Genomic DNA, 16,860 nt, shown 5'->3' on the forward strand with positions numbered 1-16,860 from the left:
TTTGTATCATAGGATCATTATCGGTTTCAGCTACTTGAAATAAAGCTTCTCTTATATCAGAAATTCTAAATCTTACCGCTTTGATGCTTTCCACACGACTTTCCCAACGTGTTGTTGATAATGATTTCAAAGTTAAACCTTTCACATTTTCTTTTAAAATTTCCCATCTTTTTGCAGAATTTGCAAACAAAGTATATAAGCGTTGTATTACTCCAAAAAAATCTCTTACCTTCGCAGAAGAATTGCCTATGTCACACAAAATTAAATTGAGACTACGACAACCACATGGAGAATAGAAAGCTCTAGGATTTAAATCCAAAAGCTTCTTTTAAACACCTTGATGCTTACCTTTCATATTTGCTCCATTGTCATATCTTTGGCCTCTCACATTATCAATAACAAGATCTAAAGAAATAAGCACATTTTGTAAAACATCAAAAAGTCCTTGGCCGGTTGTGTCATTGACTTTCAAATATTCAATAAAAAATTCTTCTATTTTAAAAGAATCTGATGACACATCTACGCACCTAATAATTAGAGACATTTGTTCTTGATGACTTGCATCAGGAGTACAATCTAATATAACTGAAAAATATTTTGCTTCTCTTACCTTTGTAATAATTTTAGATTTAATTTGAGAAGAAATCAACAAAATCACCTCGTTTTGGATATTATGACTAAGATAATGCTGATGAATAAGACCACTATTAATACGTTCAACATGCTCTTTCATTATCGGATCAATTTCAGCTAACATTTCTACCAAACCCAAAAAATTACCATTATTATTTTGATACAACTTTTCATTTGTTCCACGAAATGCCAAAGTATGTTTTGCAAGATACTTGACAATAACAATAATTCTAAACAATACCCTTTTCCAATATTCCTTTTCTTTCATAAGATGTTCTTGAGCAGCTTTATCTATTGTTTTATTTTGTTTAAATCTATGTTGCAATTCAATCCAAGCAGCCATGTTACATATATGATCTCTACTTTGTTCATGTTGATATAGCCTTTCACTAAGATGTGTCCAATCTAAAAAAACCCTCATTCACTAATTGACCTTTTCTCGAACCCTTTTTAAAAATCTTACAACAAAAGCAAAAAACTCTATCAAGTTCTTTTGAATAAACAAGCCAATCCCTATCACATGATTCTCCATTTGATAACTTTTTTGTATACAAAGATGAGCAAAATCTCTTACCAAATTTGTTCTTAGGACCTTTTACAATAGATAAATCTCGTTTAGGACCATTTTTTGCTAAGAGATCTATAGAATTTTGATCAAGAGCATCCCAATTTCTTGGATCATATATATCATGTAAAACATGATCATTTATTTCATTTGGTTCATTTTGTTCATTTTCATCATTTTCATTTCCTAATTCATCTTCCTTATCATCGTTAACAATATCATCTACCTGAGAATTTTTAATTAGAAATCTGTCAAGTGCTCCTCTTTGAGATTGAATAATTTTTTCAACCTTTTCTTTTTCTTTTCTTTTTTCATAGCCTGATTTTTGTCCCATAATTATCTACCCCACAAAATAAATAAAATATAATAATGAAAATAGAACCTGGAATGAGAAGATGATGAATTTGTCAAATATAAACCACCGTGAACTTTGAAATTGCACCAAAGGTGGATTATTAAATACCTTCAAAAGAAAAACAATTTTATGATTAGACAAACTATCAATAAAAAAATTAACAAAGAATATGTACGTATATAATATTCTAGGAATTTGTAAAAAAAAAATTAGAATCAAATTTATACCTGTTGTTATTCAATTTTCAAATGCTAAGGCGCTTCTTTCAAAAAGAGATTTTTTTTTCTACTCAAAAACTTAAATCTGAGATATCTGAATATACTATATATTTTGCTTGTTTACTCTAAACCATATATGGTGAACTAATAAAAACAGATGTCATATATATAGGGGTGAAAGGTAAGGTGACTAAAAAACCGTTGAGTATTAATTAATAATTTTTATGAGTAATAATTGTTAAATATTAAACACTTTTAACCATCGAAAATATTAAAAAAAAAACTTTTTGAAAACCAAATATATACGTTACAACCTACAAACCAGTTGAAAACTAATACTTCTTCCGTTGCACAAAGAGTATCGTTCTGACATTCTTCACACAAATTAAGAAATAAGATAAAATGTCTCTTATACACTTATTAATTTGCAGAAAATGACTTTTGGAATCATATTTATAATTAATTTTATGAATTATTAAGGTTAAAAATGGTATTTTATGTTAAAAACTACATTGGAATTATAAAACGACATTCTTTTTGAAACAAAAAAAAGTGTCAGAACGACATTCTTTGTGAAACAGAGGGAGTAATAAAAAGAAAGTAATTATGACAAAAAGCCTCGTAAAAATGTCCTAGACTCCTACTATATTGGTATTATACGTTATTGTTGCTAAAAACTGATTGGACCTCTTCTATAATTTTTTTTTTAATGTTTTAAAAACTACAATGAACCTTAAAATACATGGCCCTGTGTTGTATCCCATGTGACTCGTGTCAAACGTCGGCCCTGGGTTCATCCTTGAATACTTTTGAAAAAAACAAAGCCAGTTTACCACTGTAACTCACAGTCTTTGACCACCACGAATTTCCCATCTTGAGCAACAACTTTTTCATACCTTTCACAAAACTCCAACACTTTTCTTTGGATCATATGCTCTTAGCCTGTTTTGGTCCTGATCGTGGTAGTACAATACATCATCAACAACACACGCATCCCTCCACTTCTTAGAATTCAGAATCTCGTCTATTTCCTTTCCTTTGGCTCGTAAACAAAGCTGTTATGAGAATCCCTAGTGTACAGCTTATGAGCCATCACCACACAACCTGGCCACGTGTCACCTAGATCAATGTCTATCTTTATCACCTCAGGCTCCCACATTAGTGTTTCTGTATCGAACACCATCATCACCTTCTTCAAGACGTAATATCCAATTACGTAAATTCTCCCATCAATGATGCCAGCGATTGTACAATAAATGGGCACAGGCATGCTGGGGAGAGGTTGCATGCTGTGAGATAGACAGTTGATTCTGTCAAAGTAATTTGCGGAAGTCATTTATTCATCAGCCTAAATGCACATATATATACATGTACATTAGTCAACTTTGAGTTAAAAACTAGCAATGTAGGATAAATTACTCTAATAGTTCTAATAACTAACTATACAAAGCCCAATAAGCCTAATATCTCCTAATACCCTCCCTCAAGTTGGAGCATGGAGATCTCGAATGCACACTTGCACAAAATTCCTTTGAACGGACGTCCTTCAAGTGCTTTAGTGAAGATATCCACCAGCTGTTGAGTAATAGAAACATGTTGGGTCTGAATAATTCCAGCCTGTATGTCATCTCGAATGAAATGACAATCAATCTCCACATGCTTCGTTCTCTCATGAAACACAGGATTAGCTGCAATATGAAGCGCAGACTGGTTGTCACAATATAAATCTATTGGACCAGAATGTGCAATACCCATCGTTAACAACACACTTTTTAACCACTTCAACTCCTTCAATGCCAAAACCATAGCTCGATACTCTGCTTCAGTTGAAGAGCATGATACAACATCTTGCTTCTTTGACTTCCATGACACAGGAGAATTTCCCAATTGTATCAACCATCCACTCAAAGATCTCCTCGTGATTGGACATACAGCCCAATCTGAATCACACCAAGCTGTAAGATGAAAATTACAATCAGATTTCAACAAAATTCCCATTCCCGGGCACCCTTTCAAGTAACGAACAACTCTCAATGCAGCAATCCAATGATCTTCTCTTGGCTCATTCATAAATTGAGATAAGATGTGAATTGAGTAGGCAAGATCTGGTCTAGTCGCAGCCAAGTAAATCAACCTTCCAACCAATCTCCGATACTTCTCTGGATCAGTCAAAATCTTTGTCGTTGACCTTCCCAACTGATGATTTTGCTCCATCGGAAACTCTACAGGCTTACTACAAACCAAACCGACATCAGCAATAATATCTAGAGCATATTTTCTCTGTGATAAGTATATACCCTCTGCATTTCTTGCAACTTCCAATCCAAGAAAATATTTCAATTTTCCCAAATCCTTCATATGAAAGCAATTGCTTAAATACGTTTTAAAATTTTGTATCAGCTCAGGAGAGTTTCCTGTCACCACAAGATCATCCACATACACTAGAACGTGCAAGTGGACTTTATCACAAACTAATGAGAAAAGAGAGTAATCAGCCTTACTCTGTGTAAAACCGTACCCCAAAAGTGCCTTCGAAAGTTTTGCGAACCAACATCGCAGAGCTTGTTTCAAACCATACAGCGACTTGCGCAAACGACATACCATACCCTTCTTAGAAGCACCAAAACCCTGAGGTATCCTCATAAAGACCTCTTCATCCAAATCTCCATGAAGAAACGCATTGTGCACATCCATCTGATGTAACTCCCAATTTTTCCCAGCGGCAACTTGAAGAACCAATCGAACTGTGCTCATCTTTGCTATAGGAGCAAATGTATCAGAATAATCAATCCCTTTTTTTTGACAATTGCCACATGCCACGAGTCTCGCCTTATACATTTCAATCGAGCCATCCGCATTATACTTAATTGTATAAACCCATTTACACTCAATCACATGCTTACCTGGTGGTAATTGTTCAATCAACCATGTTTGATTTCGTTCTTGGGCCTCAATCTCGAGTCTCATAGCTTCTCTCCATCGCGGATCCTTCATGGCCTCAGCAAAACTTTTCGGCACAACTCCTTCAGTTATACTACACAGAAATGTCTTGTGTGACACAGAGAACCTTTCACAATTCACATAATTCTCAATACCATAATCATTACTCAACTCCTGACTCACAGTAGAAGTATTCATTGTAAATGTCGTATTGCACACATAGTCGCGTAACTTGACAGAAGATTCTTTATTTCTCATTCCTCGTCCCAAAGTTTCTGTTGATGCAGGCTGTTGCACAGTTTCAGCTTGTGTCACCGATGCATGTTCTGTTACTAAAGCAGGCTGCACAATCTCAGACTGTGTAACCGATGCAAGTTCTGTCACTAAAGCAGGCTTCACAATTTCAAACTGTGTAACCGATGCAGGTTCAGTTTGTGGCGCTGTAATTCCTAAGATATCGCGTATTTCGTTTCCTATAGTCTGTCTTTCTTCTTCTGCAACCTTGTCTGACACAACATGAGTCTGTGTCATTGTATCTCTTGTGAGAGGTTGTATAATTTCCCTTGTCAAGATAGGTTCTATATCGTCAAATCCAGCATTATCATCCACATATAACCTCATTTGATTAGAATTAGAAGGCTCATCCAGCTGTGCATTTCTTAGCTCTAAATATGGGAATCGTTCCTCAATAAAAGTGACATCCCAAGAAACAAAGATCTCATGTGTCTCCAAGTCAAATAAGTTCCATCCCTTCTTTGCATAAGGGTATCCCAAAAATACACATTTTCTGCTTCTACTCGCAAATTTATCTCCATGATGTTTCTGATTGTGAGCATACGCTAAACATCCAAAAACTCGTATCTCACTATAAGCAGGAGCTTTTCCAAAGATGATTTCATAAGGACTCTTACGATTGTGTAACACAGAAGGCGTACGATTGATTAGATACACAGCACTCAAAGCACAATAACTCCAAAGTTCTATTGGTAAATTTGCCTGAAACCTCAACGCTCGTGCGACATTCAATATATGTTGATGTTTTCGCTCCACTCAACCATTTTGTTGAGGAGTTCCCACACACGAAGTTTGATGAATTATCCCTGATGTACGAAAATATTCCTTCATACCCATGAATTCACTACCATCATCACTTCGCATGATCTTCACATGTTTCTCAAACTGACGCTGAATGAGAGCAAAGAAATCTACCATTGTTTTCTGAACTTGTGTTTTATCAGCAAGAAGAAAAACCCACACAGCTCTAGAATAATCATCCAAGTTAAAAAATAAGAGGATCCACACACGCTCTGTGTTCGATATGACCCCCACAAATCACAATGAATCATCTCAAAGCATTCTTTGCTTTTCTCTGTACTCACAGGAAATACATTCCGACACTGCTTTGCTCGGAAACAGACATCGCAATCAGAAACACTAACACTCTTTTGATCCACTTCTGGCAATCTCCTAATAACCTTTTCAGAAGCATGTCCCATCCTTTTATGCCAAAGTTCCAAAGACCCCAACTTACTGACCTTCGTCACATTCATGGTCTTCTGAATACCTTGAAGAAAATACAATCCATCTTTTCTTTCACCCACTGCAATCAGAATTTGCAAAGCAAGTTCCTGTATCCGACACATTTGCTTGGAGAACAACACAATGCAATTCATTGCATCAATAATCTGTGACACAGAGATAAGATTGCACTTGAGTTCCTTGACAAAAAGCACATGTGTCAAAGTTAACTTCTCCGTCAATGCCACACTTCCTTCTCTATCAGCAACCACAACATTTCCATTAGGCAGACCCACTAAACATGATGAGACTTTATGCACATCAAACATACCACTTAACGTACCCGTCATATGGTGCGACGCACCACTATCAATAATCCACTCATCTGTATAGGTGTTATCACTCACACGATTTGCTATCTCTAATCTCGAATCAAACCATCGAACAAGCTTATGCCATTGATCTTTCTTGAGCCCTGTCACAGCCTGTGGATCAACCTGTGACGCCTCCGTGTGTGACACACGTTTCATAGGTTTTCCATACTTTTCCAGCCACCAATCTGGATATCCATATATCTGATAACATGATCTCACATCATGACCATACTTCGAACAATAAGAACACTTAATTCCTCGACTCTGAAATCTCATATTTCTGAAAAAAAAACAGAGAAATTCCCAAGGTTTCTTCACCAAATAAAGAAATCCCAAGCACTTATGGCTCTACAGAAATCCCGAACCTCGTCGGTCCGAGTTCACCAAAAACAAAAGAGCAAGACCTCGTTGGTTTGCTTTTCCAATAAACCACAACTTATAAATAAGAATTTAAATCAAGAGCTAGACCAAAACTTTATGTAGTCTTAGGCTCTGATTCAAGAGCTAGACCAAAACTTTATGTAGTCTTAGGCTCTGATACCATGTCAAAGTAATTTGCGGAAGTCATTTATTTATCAGCCTAAAGACACATATATATACATGTACATTAATCAACCTTGAGTTAAAAACTAGCAATGTAGGATAAATTACTCTAATAATTCTAATAACTAACTATACAAGGCCCAATAAACCTAATATCTCCTAATAGATTCTTAAGGCATTCGATGTCTTGTTGCGATTGTAAATCCCACCACACACATACGTCCTCGAACCCACCGTGACAAAGCTTACACCGTAAGGCATACCGGGAAGCGAAGGGATAAGGTTCAAGCAGCGTTTGCCGTTGGCTTTACGGAGGAGAATATACAAACGTTCATCGCATGTTTCTGTGTTAAAGAGGACAACATAGAGAAAGTGTTCGGTGCAGCCCAACAAGGATCGTGTAGCGGGTAGCTCATCGGACGCAACAAGTGCTCGGAAGTGCTTAGAATATTTTTGTTCAAAACCAGTCCTTTGTTTGTCATATGTTTTTACATTGATAGGTTAAGTTAAGACTTCACAATTATCAAACCTAAGTCCAGTGTATCAGTAATGATGATCACATGAACCATCACCGCATTTTAGAAAAAAGTAAATCTCTCAAAAGAACTGAGACAAAGGGAAATATACTGACTATAAAAGAATAATCGGAGCAAACACTCGCATCAACAAAGAGCTCATATTTCAGGGTGTAATGTTATATGAGCTCTGACTCGTATTTTAAAACTAGAGTTCATGTAAATCTTTTCACTCTCTAAGTCAAAACTAGGGTGTAATGTAACACTTTATACTTTTTAAAAAAGAAAAAAAATCAAACCAAATTCCTAGATCGATCTATAGAATGCAGTCAATGCACAACTCCTTTTTGCACGACCATGGTATACCGTCTTGTGCATGTAGATTTTCAATTCGATTAGGGTTTGATTTTTTGTTTTAAACTTTTTAGGAATACAGATCCAATTTGTAACCGAATTATGTTCAAGTCTACTTCAGTTTGGTTTGAAAATGCTCACCAATTCAACTATTGTCATTTACATCAACAAAACCAGTGAAACGAGATTAGCATAATGAAAAGAAAACTTATTCAGGATTTCGGACAAATATATTTGAAAGAGAAAACAAACGCAAGCCTTAAAAAGAGTTCCTGCATCAAACCATAACAGCTAGAGATTTCCAAAAGCGAAGATTCCCAGACATGAGATAGTCACACCACTCAACTTTACCCCAAATCTCTCCTTCTTGACGTCTTTCCAGCGAAATCTCAGCACACCAAATCTCTTCTCGTCTACACCAAAACAAAGCCAGTCTCCTCCCATAACTCACAATCTCTGGCCACAACGAATGTGTCATCTCAGCTGACAAATTTTCCAAACCATTCACTACTCCCCAACACTTTTTCTTTTGATCATACGCTTTTAACTTGTTCTTGGCACAATTATCATCATAGTAATACAATACGTCATCAACGACACACGAATTCTTCAACTTGTTAGAAAGATTCATCATCTCGTCCCTTTTCCAACTATTTTCCAATGGCATGTAAACAAAGCTCATCTTAGCATTTCTCGTGTCACCTAAATTGTCTGGCATTATTTTTCTATGCTCCCACATTTGTGTTTCTGTATTGAACACCACCATCACCTTCTTCGATTCAAAAATTCCAGTTACATAGATTCTCCCGTCAATGATGTTAGCGATTGTATCAGACATGGGCACAGGCATGCTGGGGAGAGTTTGCACTGTGTGAGATCTACAATCGATGCTTAACGCAATATCCTTGGGGTCAAACCCACCAAACACATATATCCTCGAGCCCACCACGACGAAGCTTCCACGGTAACGCATATGGGGAAGCGAAGAGATAGGGACCAAGTGGTGATTGACGTTGGCTTTCCGGCAGAGAATATACAAACGGTAATCCCAGGTTTCTCCGTTCCAGAGGATAACATAGAGACAGTGTTCGGTGCAGCCCAACAAGGATCGGCTTGCGTAGAGCTCACGAGATGCAATGAGTGATCGGAAATGTTTTGAGACGAGGGAGAGTGTTAAATAGTCGCATCTCCGAACACGCGCTAAGATGTCAATGATGATGTCTTCAGGAAGTAATGTAACCAGGGACAACGATTGCTTCTTCTTTGCCCTAATTTTTAAAGACATGACGCAGAACCCTAATTGTAGGCTCAAATCAACAATCACCGAGACAGAGAGATCTGACAAGATTTCTCTGAATTTAAAACGAGAATAATTCAGGATGATGCCTAGGTTCATCTAAAAGAAGATCGAAGAAGATCCCGAGAGAAAGAGAGAAGACAGGTCCGTCTAACAGAAGACCGAAGAAGAACGAGGACGCGACCTTCTTTTCCTATTTATTTTTTTGTTTTTCATAGATTTTATGTTTACCTTTTCCTTTTTTTTTCTTAGCCTTTTTCCTTTTTTTTTTCTATTTTATAATTATTTTGTCTTTATATTATCATAAAAAAAGAGAATTTTGGCCCAAAAAAGAGAAATCCCCTATCACTTTTGGATCTAGGTTAAAACTTAAAAGAACCAAATAAACAGCAGGTGGCTATATGGATAAAGTTCTCGTATATTTGAAATATTTGAAACTTCTTAAACAATCCTCTTAAAAAAAAAAAAAAAAGGCAAAATATTCTCCTATATAAAGTTGGCCAAAAAATTTTAATGGACAATATTTTATGGATGGAGATTTGTTAGAAGCAAGAATTATTATCAAAGGATGGGATTTGCTCGCCAAAGGTCTTCGACTCAAAATCGGTGATGGACAATCAATAAATCTGGCAACAGACGCATGGATACCCACTCTTAAAATATCTAATTCGAATATACATCCTATGTTTTGGTAGTGATAATAAATCTTGGTGTTTCACATAAATCTCCTTACTTTATCTTTTAAAAATAACAACAAAAGAGGCTGGCAAGTGGTGCCACTTTTTCTTAACATCTCTCAAAACCTAGAAACTTTAGTCATTAAGGTAAATATCAATTTCGTTCTGATCAATAACTGACAATTCTTTTCGTTTGCTATTTACATGAACAGGATTTTGTGTACAAAGTTATAAATAGATGCAGTCAGTGGCGAAGTTAGCCAAAAAGTTTAGAGGGGTCAACTTTAATTTATAATGTATTTTAAACAAAATTTACATGGGTCATTAAGCTAAACTTTTAACATTTTACTTATTTTTTCTAGAAAAAATACAAATATATATAAACTTTTTTTTTATTTCATATGGGTCAATTGACCCTCCTCCATCCTAGCTGCCTCCGCCACTGGATGCAGGGATGTATGTATTTGCATCCCTCAGAATAAGATCAAGAAAATGAGAAAGATAGGGAAGGATCTAGAATTCAAAGGTAAGAACACGTAAAGATTAAAGAAAATAACTCTTCTTTATTAATGCTTTAGAAACTCTCTAAAAACTTAAGCTCCTCTAAAACTCATAAGTGAAACCACAATCTGGTAACTTCTTATATAGTAGATGGAATAGATAACTCATAATTCCAATAGAAACATGAATTTCCTTATTCTAGATAACTCCTAAGTATGTTTAGATAACTCCTAAACATATTCATAATCCTAAAAGGAAATATCTAACTTGATCACCAAGTTAACTTCAAGTTTATCCAACAATCTCCCCTTTAAGCTTGAAGTCATCTTTCCTCAAAACTTGAACACCAATGAGATCTCTCATCTCTTTAAACTTGATCCTCCCTAAAGCTTTGGTTAAAATGTCAGCTCTTTGCTCATTGCTAGGAACATGTTCAACCTCAACTTGTCCATTCTCTACACATTCTCTTATAAAATGAAATCTTCTATGGATATGCTTACTTCGGCCATGGAAGACAGGATTTTTGGTTAGTGCTATCGCGGACTGATTGTCAATACGAATAACAACCTTCTCACATGCCAAACCAGTGACCTCACTAAGCAAGTCTTGTAACCAAATAGCTTGTCTTGCTGCTTCAGTTCCAGCCATGAACTCGGCTTCACAGGAAGACAATGATATGATGTCTTGTTTCTGTGAGCACCACGAAATTGGACTCTTCCCAAGATAAAAAAAAAACATGTCCAGCCGTGCTTCTACCATCATCAGGGTCAACATTATGACTACTATCGCTATAGCCTAATAGTCTCAGTATCTTTGTACCTGAACATTCAAACTTCAAACCAAGATCGGTAGTTCCTTTCAAGTACCTTAGACATTGCTTCATCGCTGCTCCATGAGATTCTCTTGGGCTCTGCATATATCTACTTAGAACTCCTACACAGAAAGACAAGTCAGGTCTTGTGTGTAGTAAGTAGGGAAGGCAGCCAACGTTTTTTCTATACTTTGTAGCATCAATCTCCTTTTCCTCTTCTGACTTCGACAATTTCAGACCAACTTCCATCGGTGTATGAGTTAAATTGCAATCCGCCATTCCTGCTTCCTCCAGAATTTTGGACGCATAACTCTTCTGAGTCAAAGTTATTCCTCCTTTGTATTGATGAAATTCGATTTCAAGGTAGTATGTGAGTCTTCCAAGATCACTCATATCAAATTTAGAAGCCATATCTTTCTTAAATTCATCAATGACTTTTCTATTTGTTCCTGTGACAAGTAGATCATCGACATACACTGCCACAATGAGGATGTGTTCGTTTATTCTCTTTCGATACACCGATGATTCTTTAGAGCACCTCTCGAATCTCAGCTCTTGAAGAATTTGATTTAATTTGTTATTCCATGCCCTTGGAGCCTGAGGCAAACCATACAAAGCTTTACTAAGTCTGTAGACTTTGTCTTTGTTTCCTTTTTCTTCAAAGCCTTCCGGTTGTGTTACAAAGACAATCTCCTTGAACTCACCATGTAGAAAGGCTGTCTTACTTAACATCGAGATGATGTATTTCCCACTCTTTTGCTGCTGCAAGACTAATGAGGAGCCGAGCTGTCTCTATCCGAGCAACAGGTGCAAAAACTTCTTCAAAATCAACACCATATCTTTGCACATACCCCTTTGCAACAAGGCGTGCCTTGTGTTTGTTGATCGACCCATCATAATTTCTTTTAAGCTTAAACACCCATTTAAGCCTAATTGCTTTTGCTCCAGGTGGTAAGCTTACAAGATCCCACGTTCTGTTTTTCTTAATCGAGCAGATTTCATCTTCACAAGCCCTCATCCATTCTCTCGAATCCTTTGCTTCTTGGAAGGTACTCGGTTCATCGTTCAGGCATAGCAATAATCTTTCCCCTTCCTTTTCTTCTAAGAGGACATAGTTTTCTTCAAGATATCTTGGTTTAACTGATGGTCTTGAAGATCTTCTCAAAAACGGTGGTGATTGTTGAGTAGGATCATCGAGGGCCTCTGCTTCTGTTTCTTGTTCATACGAATTTATGAACTCATCATCTTCTCTTTCGCTTACTGTTTCTGAATGCTCTTGTTCCTGCTTTGTTTCATCATCGGCTTTCTTGTTTGATTCTTGAATCCCATGGTTTCCAAATTCTCCAAGTATGACTTTGAAACCTTCGTTTTGTTCTGAACATCTCTTGTTCTAGTTCCATCCTTTTGACTCATCGAATACTACGTCTTGGCTTACTAGTACTGTGCGACTTCGTGGATCTAAAAGGCGATAAGCCTTAGATCCTGTTTCAGTGCCAAGATAAACGAGCAAACGCGATCGATCATCTAATTTCTTCAGGTGAGGACCCTCCATCTTAGCGAAACATATATATGCATCCGAAAATCCGAAGATGATCGATGTTTGGCTTCCTTCCTCATAGACTTCATATGGGGTTCTATCTTTGACAGCTCTTGTAGCTACTCTGTTTAAGAGATAGGTCGAGTGTCTTATAGCTTCTCCCCACAGGTAATTCGGTACTTGCATGTGTTTCATTATGCTTCTTGCCATCTCCATCATTGTTCTGTTACGTCTTTCAACCACTCCGTTTTGTTGAGGGGTGTATGGTGCTGTGAGATGCCTTTTTATGCCGGTGTTATCGCAGAAAGAGTTAAACTCTTGAGACACAAATTCACCTCCCCTTTCTGTTCTAAAGATCTGCATATTTTCTCCTGATTCCTGCTCCACTAGGATTTTGAATCTTTTAAACTTATCAAAGGCATCGCTCTTTTCTCTCAAAAGAACGGTCCACATATATCTTGAGTGATCGTCAATGAGTACAAAGATGTACTTGTTTCCTCCTGCCGTACTCGGCGTTATGGGTCCGCATAAATCACTGTGTACCAGTTCGAGTTTCCTACTTGCTCGATATGTGGTGGCTTGAGGAAAAGCTTTCCTTGCCTGTTTCCCAAGTAAGCACGAGCTACAAACTTCTTTCTCTATGTGTACTTGCGGAATTCCTTCTACAAGTTGCCATTGTATCATGTTCTTGATATTGGCGATATTAACATGCCCTAGTCTAGCATGCCATCTGCTTGAGTCACTCATATTTATCATAACTTCTTCATACATTGCATTCTCTCTCCTTTTTCACTCTCATTTTCGCATACATATAGAACCTTTTGAGTAGACTATACTAACTCTACTTACTTCACTCACCTTACCCTGACACTAAGCTAATCAGACATTTAGCCACACTACTTTTAGTAGACCTTAACTAATCATCTTAGGGACTCTAACTTACTCACTATTTCAGCTACTTGTTTCTACTAAACTTAGACTTATTATTACACACAACCGATATTTCTTATTGGGCTAAGACACAATTAAAGCCCATCTTCTTCTTACACGAGGCCCATCATAGATTCACAGTTGACTTTTCTCTCAGGTTGACTTTCTGTGCTTCTTCTTCTTCTTCGACATTTCTTTCTTCTTCTTCTTAGCTCGTCATCATCATCTTAAGCTTCTTTTCTTCTTTTCCTTTTGCAGGGTCACTCAAAGGGTCATCTCTCAACAATTTCCTCTTATCTTTTGTAATTTTTTTATTTTGTAATTCTTTTCTCTATTTTATTTTTCTTTAAAGAAAAATGAGAATTTTGGGAACAACAAAAAAAGGAAAATTCCTTCTCTTTTGGATCTCGGGTCAAAGAACCAAATATAAAGCATGTGGATAAGTTTCTCATTTATAGGAAATATTTGGAACTTCTAGAAAAATTCTCCACAAAAAAAAAAAAGACAGAGTATAAGAAACAATATCTTGGATTGGATGGAAATGCATGGCTTATCTAAAACAAAACAAAGGAGGTTTAGGATTTCGAAATTCAATTAGGTTCGATCAAGCGTTTCTTGTAAAACAAGCATAGAGAATCATCAAACATTCGGACACTCTCCTAACAGAAGTAATGTGAACTAGTACAATATTTTCCGAATGGAGATTTGTACACCAAGGCCCTGCAATTTTCTCAGTGAATGAGTTGTAAGAACAGAGGTTTCTTCGTAACTGAGTAAACTTATAGCGGCCGATGAAAGAAGTATTGAGACTCGGATCAAAAACTTGTGCTTGGTGGGACCAAATAAACGGAAGTTGTCTTTTTTAATTAATCACCGGAGCGACAGTGATAGAGCTGTTCTTTTGTGAAGTCGACTGTACATTTTAGTCTCAAAATCACCAACTCTATTATATTGCTATTCTCTTTCGATACATGCATGCAGGGCTCGGTATATCCCTTTGTTGAGTTTGACGAACCAATGTAATTTGAATTGGATTTACGAAGAATAGAAACCTGAAATGTTATCGTTGCTTTAAAATGTGATTTTGATGAAGAGCACGTCACCTAGAAACTTGAATCACAAGAAAATGTGTTTATATATCCATAGTCTTCCCTGAATAGCATTTGAGATCAAAAAAATTGACTGCAAGACGCATTGAATGAATAATATTTGTTAGAAACATGTTCAAGCTTCTTCAGTTCATCGACTTCAGAACTGCATAGAAATATCATAGGTTTGATTTTCACGTTAAAAAGACACATATGTTCTTCTTGTGTTTAGTGGAGATTGTTAGTCGTAATTGAGTTAGTGTCAAAGAGTCGTACCTTATTTTATCTAGAGTCGTGTCTTGTCAAAAGTAGTTTTCGTTATGTTGAAGAGTTACAAGTAGAAAAGACACAACTATTTGTTAAATCGTGTCTGTTGTATTGTGTCTGTTGTGTAACTATTTAAAGTGATGTAACCGTGATGTAAAAACAAGATTTCTCATTCAATAAAGAGTCAGTTCCTGTTCTTACTTCGTACTATGTTTTTATATCAAATTCTGTGTAGAAAACAGAGTGTTTTATTAGAATATATTTCTGATAATCAGAAAGTTCTTGTGTTTATTCAAAAGAAGCACAAGTTTCTAACATGGTATCAGAGCTTTATTGATCTGAGGGCCAAAAATAGCACAATTAAGAGAGAATTCTGCAAGAGGAACAATCGCACAAGTAACTGCACAAAGATCAAGCAGAAGCGGCGATGGAAGCAACATCGCAACAAGTGATTCCCATTTTTGATGGGAACAATTACGACTTCTGGCGTATTAAGATGACAACCATCTTAAAGACCAGAAAGTTATGGACGGTGGTGGAAAACGGAGTTCCGACCAAACCGACGCAAACGGAGGAGACACCGGAAGTGCGCCAATTGAAAACAGAGTGGGAGGAAGCATCAACAAACGATTTGATGGCACTGCAAATTCTACAAACTGCAGTTTCAGATCAGATCTTCTCTTGCATAACACCAGCACAAACATCAAAGGAAGCTTGGGATTCTCTGCAAACCGAATTTCAAGGATCACCACAAGTGAGGATGATAAAACTTCAATCTCTTAGAAGGGAGTATGAGAATTTGAAGATGAATGAAAGTGACAATATCAACACTTTTACGACAAAGTTGATTGAGATGGGAAATCAACTTAGAGTTCATGGAGAAGAGAAATCAGATTATCAAATAGTCCAAAAGATTCTGATTTCACTACCCGAAAGGTTTGATAGCATTGTAGCGGTGCTGGAACAAAGCAAAGATTTAACTGTGCTATCCGTTACAGAATTGATAGGCACGTTGAAAGCACACGAGAAGCGTGTATCTCTTCGAGACGAACGATCAACGGAAGGGGCGTTTAATGTTCGTTCAAGAGGAGAAAAATCTGGGTTCAAACCAGAGAACAACAAAAGCCGTGGGTATATTTTATCAAGTACAAGTCTGAAGCTTTCTCAATGTTCAAAAAGTTCAAAGCCTTGGTGGAGACTCAATCGGGATGTCGTATTAAGAAGTTACGATCAGATGGTGGTGGTGAATTTACTTCACATGAATTCATCAAATTTTGTCAAGAATGTGGAATCGAGAGACAAGTGACGGTGCCGTATTCGCCTCAGCAAAACGGTATTGCGGAACGTAAAAATCGATCGCTTGTGGAGATGGCGAGAACCATGATTACAGATCAAGGATTACCACATAAACTATGGGCAGAGGCGGTGTATACGTCAGCATATTTGCAAAATCGTTTACCAACAAAAGCCATCAAAGATGACATCACACCTATTGAAAAATGGAGTGGGCATAAACCGGCGGTTGGACACTTGAAGATATTTGGAAGTTTATGCCTTGTTCATGTACCCGATGAGAAGAGAAGCAAATTAGACGTGAAGGCCAAACGTGGAATTTTCATTGGTTATAGTAACCAATCAAAAGGCTACAGAGTGCTCATTTTAGAAAATGAAAAGGTGGAGATATCAAGAGACGTGGCATTTGAAGAAGGAAAGAAGTGGAATTGGGAAAGACAAGAA

The 16,860-nt window shown here is 36.8% G+C and overlaps 1 protein-coding gene across 1 annotated transcript; it reads right to left on the minus strand.

The window, feature by feature from the left end:
- Positions 1-8,292: 8,292 nt before the first annotated feature.
- On the minus strand, positions 8,293-9,300 carry LOC18027787 (F-box/kelch-repeat protein At4g38940). Its single transcript, XM_006409978.1, has one exon. The coding sequence runs from the start codon at positions 9,298-9,300 to the stop codon at positions 8,293-8,295; it is 1,008 nt and encodes a 335-aa protein (XP_006410041.1).
- Between the last annotated feature and the right edge of the window lie 7,560 nt (positions 9,301-16,860).

The sequence above is a fragment of the Eutrema salsugineum genome, unplaced genomic scaffold (assembly GCF_000478725.1).
Source record: "Eutrema salsugineum unplaced genomic scaffold, Eutsalg1_0 scaffold_10, whole genome shotgun sequence".
In the NCBI taxonomy this organism is placed as follows: domain Eukaryota; kingdom Viridiplantae; phylum Streptophyta; class Magnoliopsida; order Brassicales; family Brassicaceae; genus Eutrema; species Eutrema salsugineum.